Source organism: Mesoplodon bidens, assembly GCF_964165515.1.
Source record: "Mesoplodon bidens genome assembly, chromosome: 3".
NCBI lineage: Eukaryota > Metazoa > Chordata > Mammalia > Artiodactyla > Ziphiidae > Mesoplodon > Mesoplodon bidens.
Genome location: NC_138178.1, coordinates 19,574,939 through 19,594,699, shown reverse-complemented (window position 1 = coordinate 19,594,699; position 19,761 = coordinate 19,574,939). Strand labels below are relative to the sequence as shown.

Sequence of the window (19,761 nt, the reverse complement as noted above, 5' to 3'; positions counted from 1 at the left end):
CACTTGCTCCAGTGGTTTTAGAGGCAGGGATGTAATACTTGGAACGAGAATTGATCCGGGCAATAATCAGGCTAATCGGGTGAATGCTAAAGAACATTTCGTCATGGTTCTTGAAGCTGTTATAGGATCTGGTGGCTAATCATTGCGGAATTTGCCAGTTGAAGAGGGGATTTCTGGGTGAAAAAGAATAGTTACTTTTAGTAGGAATCCCCCTATTCCTATGCATGGTTTACTAAAGTTAAGAAGATGTCTCTGATTTGAACTGGTTGGTGAGACACGGGTCACAATTAATAAGGGCTTGGGTTATACATCCTTTTTTTAAAGAAAGTTTGCATTTTTTCTAGCTCAAGCATCTACGTGAACTAACATGACTTACTATGTAGTTGTCAAGTGGAGGGTTTGAGAAGACACACTTGATGTAATAGACGTTATATCTAAATGGGATGCCAATTTTCATGCAAACATATTTGTTCTTGAAGTGAGACTTTTTGCTTTGCTTGCTAGTCAGAGCTTTATTCATATGGGGCATGGCTTTCTTTAGGTCAGTGGGCTGAATTAGTACAAAATGTCATGAGTGGTGTATGAATTAATGAAGATATTTAAGTGAAGGTTCTACCAGAAAGAGTTAATGCCACTTCTAAAATTGCTGAATTTCTGGCTGGAGAGTTTAGACGTTGAGACCATCTGACTCCACTACTGTTATTATCCATTTGTATTCTCTGGGGTCAGTACGACTACTCTTGGGGTGAGCAGACAGGTTTTCCTATTTTAAGAATTGATTCTGCTCTGGAACAATAGGTCTCAGAGGCACCTGTCAGTTTCTTTATTGTTTGAAGCCAAATATTACCAACTTCATTTTCTGCTGTTTAGGTTTATTTTCATTTTTTTCCCCATCAGCCCTTAATATTGTCCTGGCCTGACACTGGGGAAAGTAGTAGGCTTAGTGGAAAAGAACATTTTAATTTATGGTCCAAAGCCTGGCATAACGTCTGTCTGTCCAGTTGCACGTCACAGTAGTGGCAATGGGCTAGAGGCGATGCTATTAACAAAGATAATAACATAGTCAATCTGATTTGTATGTAGAATGATTCAAAAGCATGGAAAGGCAATGAAACAATCATAGCTGACTCTAAGCTAATAGGGCAGATCATTTCAGCACCATCTGATTACGTCTTGGTCTAATTTGGGATGGATATAATTTTATCAAGCGACCGCTTTAGTGTACTGTCGTGAGTCAGAAAGACAGCTCTGGAATTCCTGATTCTGCCTGAAAATCAGAGACGTCTTTTGGAGGTTTTACCAGTTCAATTGGACGGACATTTGGGGAGCACCAAAAATGTGCAAGTCACAGCGGGTGGTCAGATACTCAATGTTTGTAAATTTTGTGATTAAATTGCTCTCGTTTGACAGAAGAGTTTATTTTAAAATTATGTGCACTTAAGGGAGCCAGCGCATCAGCTACTCTTCTTAGATACTAACTGATATTTGTTCTTAGCAACTTCAGGTTGTAGATCATAGAAATAGGGAAAGCAGAATCCAGAGATCCTTTTTTTTTTTTTTAAATTGAAGTATAGTTGATTTACAATATTGTGTTAGTTTCAGGTGTACAGCAAAGTGATTTAGTTGTACATATATATGTATTACTTCATTAGAGATTTTCCATTATAGATTATTGCAAGATATTGACTACAGTTCCCTGTGCTACACAGTAAATCCTTGTTTATCTACTTCATATATAGTGGTGTATGTCTGTTATCCTTTACTCTTAATTTATCCCTCCACCCTGTAGATTCTTGTTTTTACTTTTTATGATCATAACTGGTAGTGAGTAGTTGTGTTATCTAGCGTTTATCTGTGGGAGTGGCTTAGCTCTGAGTTCTGGCCACAATGTATAGCAGCAGATCTGGAGGTAAGGTGCTCTAGGAATTTTCTTTAACAACTGGAAGGTAAATTTCTAGTTGTGGTTCACAAAACCCTTAAATGTCTGTCTTAAGCCAAGGCATCCTCAGCACACATGGATTTTGTGCTGCTTTTCCAGGGAGCTCAGAAATATAAGGAATTTCCAGAGCCCTACCCACTTCTTTGCTTGCCCTTCCGCTGGTTAAGTTGAGAGTAAGGATCATTTCATTCATGGAGGGTTGGGTGCCAGTCCTCAGCTGGGCTTCATAGCACGGATAGTCTACAGTGTGGATAGTTCATTACTACGCCAGGGTTCCATTCTTACAACTGACTAGATAAAGCAAAAAACGAAGCAGCCTTTTTCAGAGCCATCATTTATGAAGTGAGAAGCAAAAGTAGTTGTTTAGAATCCTTTAGTGAATTTAGAAAATGTGACATTTTCCTCGAGTCTTGGAAATTCAGCTCTCAAAAGATTGTTTATTTTCTCCTGGGTGCCTGGCTTACAGTCAGAGCAAGGTGCCTCCAGATGATGATGTGATTTGCTCTGAAATGTGGAAGAAAAGGGGGGAGGATTCAGCTTTTGTAATTTGTACGGCTTATCTTCAGACGATGAAAATATTTAGCATTTCAAGAATTTTTCTCTGACCTTTTTAGGAATTCATCAGAGGTTTAATTTAGATGGAAACTTGGTGTGTTTTTAAAAAATAGAATAGTTTTCTTTAAAAACCAAAGAAATATCTTGTCACAACGTGAAAAAATACAATTTTCGAGTCACTGGAATTTTTACTTCTCCCACGATTATGCATTTCCTAGAGTCCTTTATCTAAAAATCTGCTTTCTCATTTTTCCTACCAAATTTTACTTCTATAACCAGGATAAGGGGGAGAAGTATCATGCCATAAATTCACAAATAATGACCTCAGGATTATCGAACTGTAAAATATGACTTAAGCATTAAGGTACATAGTGTACAGTTTAAAATATATCTGGAAAGACTCTTAAGAATTTTTACGCTTCAGGAGAAACCTTTGAGGATCTTTCTGCATAGGCTTGCATAGAAATTTAGAGGAATACATTATAAAGGAGGAAAGGGACAGTATTTTTTCTTCTACACTGCGTGGAAGGTCATTGGCGTACATCATTTCCTTTGTGGATCTAGAGTGCAGGGAGGAATCCCAGGAGAGCCCCAGGTAATGGTGATCATCGAAACTGCCTTGGGCGTCTGTTGGTGCCAATATTGTTAGGAATAGAGACACAGAAGAGAATGACTTAGGACTTCTGCTCGCATCAGGCAAGCACATGGTGTAAGTAGGGCAATGAAGGTGTAAGCCAAGTGTGTGACTCTCATTCTGTCTGGTGGAAAACAATTGAGAAAGCCTTCAAAGGTTAGGAAATATGATATATCAGCTAGGCCCTTTAAAATTTATAATGGAATATACTTCCATTTATAATGGAATTGTGCCAAGCAGAAAGAAAAAGGAACGGCATTCAAGGAAAGGGGGAGGTGGGGGGGAATTGAACCCAGGCCAGTGGTGTGAAAGGGCATGGGTGTATTTGGGACATGCCAGCTGACCTTTGTGGTTGGGTGGAGGTGACGTGTGTGTGCATGGTGGGGTGAGTTTGTGTTGGGATGGATGGCTTGGTGGTAGATGAGCCTTCAGGTTGGGGTCAGGTTGGGGAGAGCTTTGAATGCCGTGGAAACTTGCAAAGGAGTTTAAACTTTATCCTGTGTAGACATAAAACCTCAGTGTTTTAAGTAGGGTAGCCACATAGTCAGATCTTTGCTTTGGAAAAGTAATTCCAGGAGCAGGTTGGAGATAGCGGTGGGAGGTAGGCTTGCTGGGGGCAGAGGGGCCAGGAGAGAGTGCTGGGAGCAGTCCTGAGTGGATAAAGGAATGTGAACCAGAGCAGTGGTGTAGGGGTGGACCAACAGACAGGCATCTGAGAATCATTTTAGCGGAAAGCGGGATATACTTGGTGATGGAAATGAGAGAGGGATGACATAGAGTTCTACGCTGGGTTCCTGAATCTATAGAGAAGAGACTGTATAGGAGAGAGAGGTTTGGGGGTGAATATACTGTTTTTTGCTTTGGTTATGGTGCTCTTGAGAGGCTGCTCGGGGGTGTCAGCTGGAGAACCCAAGTAGGCAGCTGGAAAGATGAGATTTGCACAGGAGATGAGATGAGAGATGTTCAAATTTAGACCAAGGTTAGGGGGCCATGAGGAGATAGGTGGTGTGGAAACGGCAAACACCAGATTTCCTGGGGGTGGGTGTAGAATAGGATGAAGGCAGGGCTGAGGATGCAACCTCGGAGCTCGCTGATGTTTGACTGGAAGAAGAGGAGGAGGCGGCGATGGAGAGGAGCTGGATGTAAAGGTGGAAGGAGAGAGCTGTTGTAGAACCAAGAAGAGGGAGTTTTAGGAAGGAGGCCGAGCCCATCAGAGGTCACACAAGAGACCAACAGGATGAGCAGCAAGAAGAAGGCGCTGTGTTTAGCATTTGGGAGACGCCCCTCCCCTTCCCAGGGGCCCAGCCCTCCTGGTTCCAGTCAAGGGATGACAAGGGGAGAAGTCAGATTGTGGAGGGGGGACGGGGGTGGGGGATGCCAGGCAGGAGCGGCCACTGCACAGACTGCGTTTCAAGATGCAAGTGCGGCTCAGTCTGGCTGGAAGGCTCTACCGCTCAGGTTTAAATGCCCAAAGCTTGTATTTTACAGCTCAGGGAGTGCCACGTGCTTTGTCCTCCTTGTATTTTTATAACTTGGTAACTCTCTGTCCTTGCTTGCGTTCTTAGGGATTTATTTCCTTGGGTTGTCTGGAGGCTTTCTGGCCCCCAGATGATTTTTCTTGCTGTCTTCCCTCCTGCGACCAGCCCCCTCTCTCTCCCTCCCCGCTACCCCGTTCCCACCTCACACACGCAGACACACACATCACTTTGTTGTGTAATTACATCGAAAGTGCCTTAGCTCTTCATGCTTGAGTTTCTGCTTCTGATGTTTTTATTTAGCTTTCTTAGAACCGGCAAAGTATCTTCCAGTGATTTCTGTTTATTGCAGTGATTTCTGTTTATTTCAATTTATGCTAATCTTATATCCCCCTAAGAAGACTAGAGACCTCTGTCTTTGGAAAGCTTAAAGCCGGGGTAAATGCACACATTGTTTGGCTCGAAGAGGAAGCGAGGTGGATTTGCACACTCGGGGCAGAGCGGGAGGACAGCTCACCCAAAGGCAGCATCTGACCCTCCGTTGCTGTCACCTGCCACGCTTGTGTGGGGAAGACCGCCTGCTAGCAACCCAGCAGAGTGTCTTGAAAAGGACCTGGGAAGGGTTAGGAAGCGTACGTCTTCTTTTCTGACCCTTACTACCTGAGCCTCAGTATCTCCATCTGTAAAACAGAGGGGACAGTAACTTCTTGGGTTGCTGTACGAATTGGATGTGTTGATAGGGGCCAAAGCACTTTGTAAATGTCAAGTGGTACACAGCATCCGGCACCTCCAGTTATTCATATACCTTCTTTCTCCTTTAGGGAGGTGATGAGTGAAAAAGCTTATCAGATGTTTCCAATGTAACCATTTTTAAGCATACAATTCAGGGGTGTTAAGTACATTCACACTGTTGTGTAACCATGGCCACTATTCATCTTCGGAAGAACTTTTTCATCTTCCCAAATGGAAACTCTGTCCCCACAACTCCCCGTTCCCCCCTCTCCCATCCCCTGACACCCACCATACTACTCTCTGTCTCAATGAATTTGACTATTTTAGGTACTTCGTATAAGTGGAATCGTACAGGATTTGTCCTCTTGACTCTGGCCTGTTTCCCTGAGCATAATGTCTTCAGGGTTCATCCATGTCGTAGCCTGTGTCAGAATTCCATTCCTTTATATGGCTGAATAATATTTCATTGTATGTTTATGCCACAGTTTGTTTATCCTTTTATCCATCAATGGATATTTGGGCTGTTTCTACCTTTTTGCTATTGTGAATAACACTGCTATGAACATGGGTGTCCAAATACTGTTTGAGTCCCAGCTTTTGATTCTTTGGGGTGTATACACAAAAGTGGAATTGTAGGCTGAGTTTCATTCTGGTAGGACGGGAATATATCCTTGACTTTGTGACTCCACTTAGTAACCGTGGAGTCACAAGGGGCCTTGTTCGTTGTCAAGTCCCAGCTGCTTAGCTCACGAGGCCCTTTGCGTGTCTGTGTCCCCTTGTCCTGCCCTCGCTGTGGGGTCACAGACAGTTCATCCCTCCCTCCCAACATTAGGGACAAAGGCAGAGAAGCCTTCGATCCAAGGACACCATGTGTCACCTTGGCCTCAGCTGCCCGCAGCCACCCACCAGCACTGGCTCTGATGGAGACCTCGAGCCTCCTCCCCATTGTCAAGGGCCAAGGGGTTGATTCACGAGAAACCGCACTTCTCCCTCTGTTTCTGGGAGGGATTGGTCTGCAGAGCAGGGAAGCACTTCTCTCATGTGTGCCCGACAGCTCAGCAGAATACCTCCTCTGCATTGGCCAAAGTCTGTTACTATCTTTACAGACTCTGAAGAGGAAGGAGCTCAGGGGGACACAGAGGGGGCAAGGGGACAGGCAAGGGGGAGAGGTCTGCCTGCAGTTCTTAGCTCAAGTTCTGGCTGCCAAGGGGCTTCTCCACCTTTTGGAAAATGGATGCAGTAAATCTGACAGACTCAGGAGAGAAACTGCTGGAGTGTCATCAGCATCAGGGACCCAAGAGACAAATGGGGCAACTGGAAATGAATGCATGGAATCCATGGCATAAAATCACCTTTGGTGCTACCCTAATGTTCATAGCAGCACTATTTACAATAGCCAAGATATGGAAGCAGCCTAAAGGTCCATGGAAAGATGAATGGATAAAGAAGATATGGTACATATATACAATGGAATATTACTCAGCCATAAAAAAGAATGAAACACTGCCATTTGTAGCAACACAGATGGACCTAGAGATTATCATACTAAGTGAAGTAAGCCAGCCAGAGAAAAACAAATACCATATGATATCACTTATATGTGGAATCTAAAATACTATACAAATGAACTTATCTACGAAACAGAAACAGACTCATAGAGAACAGACTTGTGGTTGCCAAGGGGGAGGAGGGAACAGGGATAAATTAGGAGTTTGGGATTAACAGATATACACTACTATGTATAAAATAGATAAACAACGAGGACCTACTGTATAGCACAGGAAACTATACTCAATACCTTGTAATAACCTATAATGGAAAAGAATTTGAAGAAGAATATATATACGTATAATTGAATCACTTTGCTGTACACCTGAAACTAACACAACCTTGTACATTGACTATACTTCAGTAAAAAAAAAAAAAAAAATCACCCGTGGTGCTAGAATCCTGGTTTTTCCTCGCTGGTTTTTCTTGTTTCTAATGTGGATCTTGTTCCACTTCCTGGAGGACAGCGAAAGGGAGCAGGTCCACAGCCATCCATGTTCCTTCCATCTCAGAACCCTCACTGGGAGAAGAATCCGCCTCAGTCCATCCCCGAGACAGATGTGAGGGAGAGGGGAAGCTCCTGGGCTGGGGATTCCCTCAAGTTGTTATGAATTGGCTTTTTTGGGCGAAAGCCATTGGCAGTGACCAAATGCCGCTGGGAATGTCTGATGCCGTATATCACTCTGTGATAAATCTGTCCTGGGTTTTATGTATTTCTAGTTCATAATTGCTGTTCTGGCTGAGTCAAATGTGAGGCATGTGGTGGGAGACTCCAACTTGGCCAGTGCTTGTGAGCAGAGGATCTTTGTTCTGACATGTTCCGCTTGGTTCTTTCATTGAATGCCTACCTTCAGCCCCTCCGGTTTCTAGAATTAGATATAGACCTTGAAGATAGACAGACTCGTCTCTCCAGAGTTAGGGTTCAGGACGAACACTTGCCCCGAAGACTCACAGTTAGTTGCACTAAGTGGAGTGAATTCCTCTCACTGGAAAGGATTTAAAATATATATATTCGTCTTCCTTTGGTCCAGGACAGATGCCTATCCCTGTCACATAGCACAAGAGGGGGAGAGAAAAGTCCGTTCTTGCGTAGGTATCTCTCTTTTTTTTTAAATTAATTTTTATTGGAGTCTAGTTGATTTACAATGTTGTGTTTCTGCTGTACAGCAAAGTGAATTAGTTATACATATATCCACTCTTTTTTATTTATTTACTTTTTTGAATTTTATTTTTTTTTATACAGCAGGTTCTTATTAGTCATCCATTGTGTACGCATCAGTGTATACATGTCAATCCCAATCTTCCAATTCATCACACCACCACCACCACCCCCCTGCCACTTCCCCGCCTTGGTGTCAATATGTTTGTTCTCTACATCTGTGTTTCAGTTTCTGTCCTGCAAACTGGTTCACCTGTACCATTTTTCTAGGTTCCACATGTATGCATTAATATCCGATATTTCTTTTTCTCTTTCTGACTTACTTCACTCTGTATGACAGTCTCTAGATTCATCCATGTCTCTACAAATGACCCAATTTCGTTCCTTTTTATGGCTGAGTAATATTCCATTGTATATATGTACCACATCTTCTTTATCCACGCTCTGTCGATGGACATTTAGGTTGCTTCCATGACCTGGCTATTGTAAACAGTGCTGCAGTGAACATTGGGGTACATGTGTCTTTTTGAATTACGGTTTTCTCAGGGTATATGCCCAGTAGTGGGATGGCTGGGTCATATGGTAATTCTATTTTTAGTTTTTTAAGGAATCTCCATACTGTTCACCATAGTGGCTGTATCAATTTACATTACCCCAGCAGTGCAAGAGGGTTCCCTTTTCTCCACACCCTCTCCAGCATTTGTTGTTTGTAGATTTTCTGATGATGCCCATTCTAACTGGTGTGAGGTGATACCGCATTGTAGTTTTGATTTGCATTTCTCTAATAATTAGTGATGTTGAGCAGCTTTTCACGTGCTTCTTGGCCATCTGTAAGTCCTTGGAAAAATGTCTGTTTAGGTCTTCTGCCCATTTTTGGATTGGGTTGTTTGTTTTTCTAACATTGAGCTGCATGAGCTGTTTATATATTTTGTAGATTAATCCTTGGTCCGTTGATTCGTTTGCAAATATTATCTCCCATCCTGAGGGTTGTCTTTTCGTCTTGTTTGTAGCTTCCTTTGCTGTGCAAAAGCTTTTAAGTTTCATTAGGTCCCATTTGTTTATTTTTGTTTTTATTTTCATTACTCTAGGAGGTGGATCAGAAAAGATCTTGCTGTGATTTATGTCAAAGATTGTTCTTCTTATGTTTTCCTCTAAGAGTTTTATAGTGTCCGGTCTTACATTTCGGTCTCGAATCCATTTTGAGTTTATTTTTGTGTATGGTGTTAGGGAGTGTTCTAATTTAATTCTTTTACATGCAGCTGTCCAGTTTTCCCAGTACTGCTTATTGAAGAGACTGTCTTTTCTCCATTGTATATCCTTGCCTCCTCTGTCATACATTTGTTGACCATAGGTGCGTAGGCTTATCTCTGGGCTTTCTATCCTGTTCCATTGATCTATATTTCTGTTTTTGTGCCAGTACCATATTGTCTTGATTACTGTAGCTTAGTAGTATAGTCTGAAGTCAGGGAGTCTGATTCCTCCAGCTCCGTTTTTTTCCCTCAAGACTGCTTTGGCTATTTGGGGTCTTTTGTGTCTCCATACAAATTTTAAGATTTTTTGTTCTAGTTCTGTAAAAAATGCCATTGGTAATTTGATAGGGATTGCATTGAATCTGTAGATTGCTTTGGGTAGTATAGTCATTTTCACAATATTGATTCTTCCAATCCAAGAACTTGGTATATCTCTCCATCTGCTGGTATCATCTTTAATTTCTTTCATCAGTGTCTTAGAGTTTTCTGCATACAGGTCTTTTGTCTCCTTAGGTAGGTTTATTCCTAGGTATTTTATTCTTTTTGTTGCAGTGGTAAATGGGAGGGCTTCCTTAATTTCTCTTTCAGATTTTTCATCATTGGTGTATAGGAATGCAAGAGATTTCTGTGCATTAATTTTGTATCCTGCAACTTTACCAAATTCATTGATTAGCTCTAGTAGTTTTCTGGTGGCATCTTTAGGATTCTCTATCATGTCATCTGCAAACAGTGACAGTTTTACTTCTTCTTTTCCAAGTTGTATTCCTTTTATTTCTTTTTCTTCTCTGATTGCCATGGCTAAGACTTCCAAAACTATGTTGAATAATAGTGGTGAGAGTGTACATCCTTGTCTTGTTCCTGATCTTAAAGGAAATGCTTTCAGTTTTTCACCATTGAGAATGATGTTCGTATGCGGACTTTATTATGTTGAGGTAGGTTCCCTCTATGCCCACTTTCTGAAGAGTTTTTATCATAAATGGGTGTTGAATTTTGTCAAAAGCTTTTTCTGTATATAGTGAGATGATCATATGGTTTTTATTCTTCAGTTTGTTAATATGGTGTATCACATTGATTGATTTGCATATATTGAAGAATCCTTGCATCCCTGGGATGAATCCCACTTGATCATGGTGTATGATCCTTTTAATGCGTTGTTGGATTCAGTTTGCTAGTGTTTTGTTGAGGATTTTTGCATCTATATTTATCAGTGATATTGGTCTGTAACTTTCTTTTTTTGTAGTATCTTTGTCTGTTTTTGGTATCGGTGATGGTGGCCTCATAGAATGAGTTTGGGAGTGTTCCTTCCTCTGCAGTTTTTTGGAAGAGTTTGAGAAGGATGGGTGTTAGCTCTTCTCTAAATGTCTGATAGAATTCACCTGTGAAGCCATCTGGTCCTGGACTTTTGTTTGTTGGAAGATTTTTTAATCAGAGTTTCAATTTCATTACTTGTGATTGCTCTGTTCATATATTCTGTTTCTTCCTGGTTCAGTCTTGGAAGGTTATACCTTTCTAAGAATTTGTCCATTTCTTCCAGGTTGTCCATGTTATTGGCATAGTTGCTTGTAGTAGAGTCTTAGGATGCTTTGTATTTCTTCAATGTCTTTTGTAACTTCTCCTTTTTCATTTCTAATTTTATTGATTTGAGTCCTCTCCCTCTTTTTCCTGATGACTCTGGCTAATGGTTTATCAGTTTTGTTTACCTTCTCAAAGAACCAGCTTTTAGTTTTATGGATCTTTGCTATTGTTTCCTTTGTTTCTATTTCATTTATTTCTGCTCTGATCTTTATGATTTCTTTCCTTCTGCTAACTTTGGGTTTTGTTTGCTCTTCTTTCTCTAGTTCCTTCAGATGTAAGGTTAGATTGTTTATTTGAGACGTTTCTTGTTTCTTGGGGTACGCTCGTATAGCTTTAAACTTCCCTCTTAGAACTGCTTTTGCTGCATCCCATAGGTTTTGGATTGTTGTGTTTTCATTATCATTTGTCTCTAGGTATTTTTTGATTTCTTCAGTGATCTCTTGGTTATTTAATAACGTATTGTTTAGCCTCCATGTGTTTGTGTTTTTTACGTTTTTTTTTTCACTGTAATTCATTTCTAATCTCATAGCATTGTGGTCAGAAAAGACGCTTGATATGATTTCAATTTTCTTACATTTACTGAGGCTTGAATTGTGACCCAAGATGTGATGTATCCTGCAGAATGTTCCATGTGCACTTGAGAAGAAACTGTAATCTGCCGTTTTTGGATGGAATGTCCTATAAATATCAATTAAATCTATCTGGTCTACTGTGTTATTTAAAGCTTGTGTTTCCTTATTAATCTTCTGTTTGGATGATCTGTCCATTGGTGTAAGTGAGGTGTTAAAGTCCCCCACTATTACTGTGTTACTGTCGATTTCCTCTTTTATAGCTGTTAGCAGTTGCCTTATGTATTGAGGTGCTCCTATGTTGGGTGCATATATATTTATAATTGGTTTATCTTCTTCTTGGATTGATCCCTTGATCATTATATAGTGTCCTTTCTTGTCTCTTGTAACATTCTTTATTTTAAAGTCTATTTTATCTTATATGAGTATTGCTACTCCAGCTTTTCTTTTGATTTCCATTTGCATGGACTGTCTTTTTCCACCCCCTCATTTTCAGTCTGAATGTGTCCCTAGGTCTGAAGTGGGTCTCTTGTAGACAGCATATATATGGGTCTTGTTTTTGTATCCATTCAGCAAGCCTGTGTCTTTTGGTTGGAGCATTTAATTTAATCCATTCACGTTTAAGGTAATTATAGATATGTATTGTTCCTAGGACCATTTTCCTAATTGTTTTCAGTTTGTTTTTGTAGGTCCTTTTCTTCTCTTGTGTTTCCCACTTAGAGAAGTTCCTTAGCATTTGTTGTAGAGCTGGTTTGGTGGTGCTGAATTCTCTTAGCTTTTGCTTGTCTGTAAAGCTTTTGATTTCTCCATTGAATCTGAATGAGATCCTTGCTGGGTAGAGTAATCTTTGATTTCTCCATTGAATCTGAATGAGATCCTTGCTGGTGGTAGGTTCTTCCTTTTCATCACTTTAAGTATATCATGCCACTCCCTTCTGGTTTGTAGAGTTTCTGCTGAGAAATCAGCTGTTAACCTTATGGGAGTTCCCTTGTATGCCATTCGTCATTTTTCCCTTGCTGCTTTCAATAATTTTTCTCTTTCTTTAATTTTTGCTAGTTTGATTACTATGTGTCTCTGTGTGTTTCTCCTTGGATTTATCATGTATGGGACTCGCTGCACTTCCTGGACTTGGGTGGGTATTTCCTTTCCCACGTTAGGGAAGTTTTCGACTATAATCTCTTCAAATATTTTCTCTGGTCCTTTCTCTCTCTCTTCTCCTTCTGGAACCCCTATAATGCAGATGTTGTTGCATTTAATGTTGTCCCAGAGGTTTCTTAGACTGTCTTCATTTCTTTTCATTCTTTATTCTGTTCCACAGCAGTGAATTCCACCATTCTGTCTTCCAGGTCACTTATCCGTTCTTCTGCCTCAGTTATTCTGCTATTGATTCCTGTTGGTGTATTTTTCATTTCAGTTATTGTGTTGTTCATTTCTGTTTGTTTGTTCTTTAATTCTTCTAGGTCTTTGTTAAACATTTCTTGCATCTTCTCGATCATTGCCTCCGTTGTTTTTCCCAGGTCCTGGATCAAGTTCACTATCATTATTCTGAATTCTTTTTCTGGAAGGTTGCCTATCTCTACTTCATTTAGTTGTTTTTCTGGGGTTTTATCTTGTTACTTCATCTGGTACATAGCCCTCTGCCTTTTCATCTCGTTTGTCTTTCCGTGAATGTGGTTTTTGTTCCACAGGCTGCAGGATTGTACTTCTTGCTTCTCCTGTCTGCCCTCTGGTGGATGAGAGGCTATCTAAGAGTCTTTTGCAAGTTTTCTGATGGGAGGGACTGGTGGTGGGTAGAGCTGGGTGTTGCTCTGGTGCGCAGAGTTCAGTAAAACTTGAATTCACTTGTTTGCTGATGTGTGTGGCTGGGTTCCCTCCCTGTTGGCTGTTTGGCCTGAGACGACCCAACACTGGAGCCTCCCTGGGCTCTTTGGTGGGGCTAATAGTGGACTCTGGGAGGGCTCATGCCAAGGAGTACTTCCCAGAACTCCTGCTGCCAGTGTCCTTATCCTCATGATGAGCCACAGCCACCCCCCACCTCTTCAGGAGACCTTCCAACACTAGCAGGTAGGTCTGGTTCAGTCTCCTATGCCGTCAGTGCTTCTTCCCCTGGGTCCTGATGTGCGCACACTACCTTGTGTGTGCCCTCCAGGAGTGGAGTCTCTGTTTTCCCCAGTCCTGCCGAAGTCCTACAATCAGATCCCGCTAACTTTCAAAGTCTGATTCTCTAGGAATTCCTCCTCCTTTTGCTGGACCCCCAGGTTGGGAAGCCTGATGTCGGGCTTGTAACCTTCACTCCAGTGGGTGGACTTCCGTGGTATAAGTGTTCTCCAGTTTGTGCGTCAACCACCCAGCAGTTATGGGATTTGATTTTATTGTGATTGTGCCCCTCCTACCGTCTAGTTGTGGCTTCTCCTTTGTCTTTGGATGTGGAGTATCTTTTTTGGTGAGTTCCAGTGTCTTCCTGTCGATGGTTGTTCAGCAGTTAGTTGTGATTCTGGTGTTCTTGCAAGAGGGAGTGAGAGCACGTCCTTCAACTCTGCCATCTTGAACCAATCTCCCCACTCGTTTTTAGATTCTGTTCCCATATAGGTCATTACAGAGTATTGAGTAGAGTTCCCTGTGCCAACTGTAGTTTTTTTTTTTTAATTAATTAATTTATTTTTGGCTGTGTCGGGTCTTCATTTCTGTGTGAGGGCTTTCTCTAGTTGTGGCAAACAGGGGCCACTGTTCGTCGCGGTGCGTGGGCCTCTCACTATCGCAGCCTCTCTTGTTGCGGAGCACAGGGTCCAGACGCGCAGGCTCAGTAGTTGTGGCTTACGGGCCTAGCTGCTCCGCGGCATGTAGGATCTTCCCAGACCAGGGCTCGAACCTGTGTCCCCTGCATTAGCAGCAGACTCTCAACCACTGCGCCACCAGGGAACCCCCAACTGTAGTTCTTATTATCTATTTTATATAGAGTACTGTGTGTATGTCAATCCCAAGCTCCCAATTTATCCCACCCCCCCTTTTCCCCCTTGGTAACCATAAGTTTGTTTTCTACATCTGTGACTCTCTGTTTTGTAAATACATTCATTTGTACCATTTTTTTTAAGATTCCACATATAAGCGATATCATATGATATTTGTCTTTCTCTGTCTGACTTACTTCACTCAGTATGGTAGCCTCTAGGTCTACCCATATTTCTGCAATTGACAATATTTTGTTCTTTTTTATGGCTGAGTAATATTCCATTATATATATGTACCACATCTTCTTTATCCATTCCTCCATTGCTTAGGCATCTCTCTCTTTTTTTTTTTTTTGTGGTACGTGGGCCTCTCACTGTTGTGGCCTCTCCCATTGCGGAGCACAGGCTCCGGACACGCAGGCTCAGCGGCCACGGCTCACAGGCCCAGCAGCTCTGCGGCATGTGGGATCTTCCCGGACTGGGGCACGAACCCGTGTCCCCTGCATCGGCAGGCGGACTCTCAACCACTGCGCCACCAGGGAAGCCCTTAGGCATCTCTTTGATGTTGGCTGAAGAACAAAGGCCCTGAGGGACCAATATTGGGATGACATTGGTCCTTCTAGTGGTTTCTTTTGATGTAGGAGAGTTTGTCTCTAGTCATAACTGTTTAGAAGCCATGTTTGTTGTGTCTCAGAGGAAATGAGTTGCTCCTGAAAGTGTAGGGATAGAGAATGACTCAGTGGTTTTCTGTGGCCTGCGTGCACATAGCCCAGGTTACAGAGGTCTGCAGCGGGCAATGGAGGTGTCTGTTTTTGTTTGAGTTGTTAGGGAAGTTGTGCCCCAGTACAAGAGCAGCATCCAGGCATTGTCTGCTGGAAATAGACAAGGTGTCAGGTGGGGGGACAATGCAGCATCTGGGGCTCGCAGACCACCTCTCTGAAGAAATGTAATCTCTGGCCCCGAATGTTCTGGTTACATTTTCAGTTTGGTGATGTGGCCTCACAGAGTTAGATTTCTATTTTCAGGCAGGAAGTTCTACCCACTCAGGGCATCATGTTTGTTTTTATTTGTTTGGTTGAAAAAAGAAACAACCTGCTCACTGCAGCCCTGCACGGCCCTACAAATTAATTAACCTGTGTCAGTACCGTGCGTCGCACACATTAATTACACCCTTACCTATCTGTAAGAATTAATTACGGCTTTGCCACATGCTCTGAAATTTTCTTGGGAATGAAAGGGCCTAGGAGGAATCTAGACATTTCAGTGTTATCCTCTCGTCTGCTTGGGGGTGTGGGTGCTGACAGCTTCAGATGGACCTGATCTTTCCCGCAGGAACCTTTCTGGAGCTTTTCTGTTGCTCCCAAGTGACTGCTGCCTGGTTGTTGTGCAGGATGGCAGGTGCCCACACCCACGTGGGCATTCCTGTGTCCCTTTGCAAGAGGTCACACTTGCCTTTGTCTACCCTCTGCACAAAGAAGTTTGGTTGGGAGTGTGGCTGGTTAAAAAGTCACAGTAATGCCGGGAATTGTTCTTCTTGTTATGACTCAAATTTTGGTAGTGGGATCAGAGGAGCTGTCGGGAATTCCCAGATCTCCTGAATCTAAGCCGCTTCTTTTTCTCCCTCTTTGTTCACAGCGGGGCGTTTTCCGAAGTGGTCTTAGCTGAAGAGAAGGCAACTGGAAAACTCTTTGCGGTGAAGTGTATCCCCAAGAAGGCACTGAAGGGCAAAGAAAGCAGCATAGAGAATGAGATTGCGGTCCTGAGAAAGTAAGTGCCAGGAGGGACGGCCTCCTTCCCTCACCGCCCAGTGGATGATGCTCCGGGATGATTGGGCCTCTGACCCACGGGAGAGCGGAGGCTGCTGGGAGCTGCCTGCCCAGTGGTCGGAGAGGGTGACCAGGATGCTGGACCGCAGTGAGGGGTGGGCTTGTTAACCCTGACTGCCTTTCATGTAGGGCGTCCAGAGCACTTTCCAGATTATATAGCACTTCCTAATGTCTGTGCCAGTCATTTGAGGTTGTTATTCTTTCCAAAGAACATGGCAGTCGGATGGACTCGGTTTTGAACCGAGACCCTGCCACTCCCTGCAGCTGGGTGACCTTGGGCTGGTTCCTGAGCTCTGAGCCTCCTCCATAAACTGGAGTTAACAGTATCCTCCCAGGTGTCCTCAGGATTACGTGAGATGGTGCTTAGCAAGTATTTGTTCAGCACCTGCTGCATAGTAAGTGCTCAATGAAAGGGTAGCTGCCACTGCCACTGCCCCCAGTTACTATTATTGTTTTCTTGTTGTTGTTACTTTATTTTATAAGAAGGAGGTGAAGCTCAAAATGGAAGTCACTTTTCCATTGCCTTGCAGCTCAGATGTGGCACAGCCAGGGAGGTAACCCCCCCGCAGTGTGATTTCCAGTCTTTGGTGGGTCTCCTGCTCTCTGCCACACACCTGGCACCTGGCACCCAGCAAGTGCAAGAGCTCACTGGCTACCTGCTTCACCTCTTCACTGAGTTTGCTTTTGCTCCCCATGTCATAGAACCTGGATAGGGTTCCTGGACCCCATTCCAAGGTGTGTGGCTCAGGGTTTTCCCACACCAACAAACAATTCTTTGTTGCCAGCAGGGTGTCCGAGAGTTCAACTCATTCCTGACACTGTCTACCCAGAGGCAGAATCAGATCCCACAGGTGAAGGGCTCAGTCCCATGAGACCGCCCCCCACTTTAGGCTCCAGTCTCAAGCTTGGGTTGTTACCTGTACTTCTGACCAACTGGTTATAAGTCAGAGGTTCCCAGGACCCTCTCCTGCGGTTCGATCAATGTGCTAGAATGGCTCACAGAACTCAGGAAAACCCGTTTACTCACTAGATTACTGAATTATTCTGAAAGGATTTTAAAGGGTGTGAACCAATAGCTAGATGGAAGAGATACACAGGGCAGGGTCCCGAGCAAGGGAGCTTCTGTCCTCTTGGAGCGAGCGTGGGGCAGCACGGTGGCATGCAGAAGCTTTCTGGTTCTCCAGTGTGGACGCTCTCCAAAAAGGGACAAAAACTTGTCCTTTGGGGTTTTTATGGAGGCTTCATTATATAGTCGTGATTAATAAAAATCATTGGCCATTGGTGATTGGTTCAACCTCCAGCCCCTCTCCCCTCCCCGGAAGTCAGGGGGATGGAACTGAAAGTCCCAACCCTCTAGTCATGTGGTTGGTTCTCCTGGCAACCAGCCCCCATCCTTAGGTGCTTCTAAAAGTCACCTCATTCATATAACAAAGAAACTTCTGTCTCTCTCAACACTTAGGAAACTCCAAAGGTTTTGGGAGCCATGAGTCAGGAACTGTGGACAAGACCAAATATATATATGAGAAGTATTTTTTGGTCATCTTAGTAACCAAATATATATATCTTATAAATCGCAGTATCGCAGAATCAAATCAAAATCATGGCTCCAGCCCAGTGGTGCCACAGAGAACCATTCTGATGTGGCTGGATCCACCCAAAAGATGGCCTCCCATTAGCGTGGTGTCCAGGCTGCTCCCGATGTCCTCATGATCAAGCCATTCCCCCGTGTCTCACAAGGTTTGGGGGAAGAAACCTTTATATGGGACCTGCTTTTGCGTGATTGGAGTGTATCTGAGCATTGTGCTGTGAAGTTTTTCAGCTCTCCTATTAGTAAAAGATGTTAGGAGTATCCTTGAAACTTTGGGGGTTTGGAATCAGCACAAAGTAAGAATCAGATAAGCAAAGAAAAATGGGAACAAGCCTTACAGGGTCTCAAAACAAGATGTCACACTCTCTGCATTCTTCCTGAGTAAGCCACGTCTCCCACTTCTGTGTCTTGGGGACCAACAGTGCCCTCTGAACCAGTGCTTTGTTGCCGTCAATACAAACCCAGCACCACTGAGGTGGTCCGGATCTTCCTGTTCTGCAGCATATGTGATGTGTGTTCTAGAACAAATGGGTCTTGATGGCTTTTTAGTACAAGGGTTTTCTGTTATTTGTTTGTTTGGTTTCTAGGTTGTCTCTTAGGGACCTGAAGAGTTTCAGGTTGTCCTGTGAGGACTGCATGAAATGATTCTGTGGCAGAGAATTTGGGAAAACAAATTACTCTTAAGTACATTAGCATCAAGCAGAAAAACAGTATGTTAATGAAACATTTATTTAAATTGTTCATTTTCCAATATGAAATCAGCACTCAGAGAAGAGGATATTGGCTGTGTATTAAGTTGTAGCCACATTGCAGATATTTGGCCTTTGAGATGGAATTCTGGGTGGGCTCAGAGCTTCCCAGAGGGCCTACCTTGGGGCACAGGGGCTGCTGGATGCTGAGTCAAGGATGGTGCCTTTATTTTCATGTGTCTCCCTTATGGGCTTAGAAACCACAAAGCCGGGGAAGTCAGCTTTTTTTTTTTTTTTTTTTTTTTTCTTTTTGCGGTATGCGGGCCTCTCACTGTTGTGGCCTCTCCCGTTGCGGAGCACAGGCTCCAGACGCGCAGGCCCAGAGGCCATGGCTCACGGGCCCAGCCGCTCCGCGGCATATGGGATCCTCCCAGACCGGGGCACGAACCCGTATCCCCTGCATCGGCAGGCGGACTCTCAACCACTGCGCCACCAGGGAGGCCCGGAAGTCAGCTTTATACTCAGTGTTATCTTGCATCTACATGGGCAGGGGCAGCAGTGTAGACTTCATAAGCCAGTCTTCGTTCATGCCTTGGTCCCTGTGCTTTCTCCACCCTGTGCCTCATTCAAATAATACGCACTTCCAGCAAGAGGGCATTTAAAAGCAAGGGAGGGGACTTCCTTGGTGGTCCAGTGGTTAAGACTCCACGCTCCCAATGCACAAGACATGGGTTCAGTCCCTGGTGGGGGAACTAAGATCCCGCATGCTGTGCGGTGTGGCCAATTAAAAACAATTAAAAATAAATATATCAACTATACTTCAATAAAAAATAAAAATAAATATTAAGAAAAAAATAAAAGCAAGGGAGGACCAGGGATTGGGAATCACTTATTTTGATAGTTCTCACTCTCTGCTGTTGGGGTGCCTTGAAGTGTGACCCCTTTTTCAGGAATGGAAAACAAAGAAATGATTTCTCAGGGGATAAAAGGTGCTGTATCTCCTGTACTGATTTATTGTTTTAGTCCCCTGCAAGCGATGTATAAGTGGAGTAAGAAGCCGTTCCAAGTCATAAGCAGCCGAAAGCAAAGTATATAAGTTGTAATGAAGATAGTTTTGAAACTGCTGTTAGAAGCCACCATTGAAGCATTCCTTCATTTCACTGATGTTTAGTAAATTCCTATGCATCAGTTGGAACCGAGGTTGAAAAGACAAGATACAATCCTTGCCCTCCAGGAGTGCAAGAACGTCGTAGATACTGTGTGAGAGGTCTGAC

General features: G+C 43.3%; 1 protein-coding gene across 5 annotated transcripts in view; it reads left to right on the top strand.

The window, feature by feature from the left end:
- CAMK1D (calcium/calmodulin dependent protein kinase ID) overlaps positions 1–19,761 on the top strand; it is a 423,988-nt gene that overhangs the window by 152,644 nt on the left and 251,583 nt on the right. For all 5 annotated transcript variants that reach the window (XM_081229204.1, XM_081229202.1, XM_081229199.1 and 2 more), the window contains exon 2: positions 16,020–16,151. In XM_081229204.1, the coding sequence (XP_081085330.1) occupies positions 16,020–16,151 (132 nt within the window). The remainder of the gene's footprint in view (positions 1–16,019; positions 16,152–19,761) is intronic.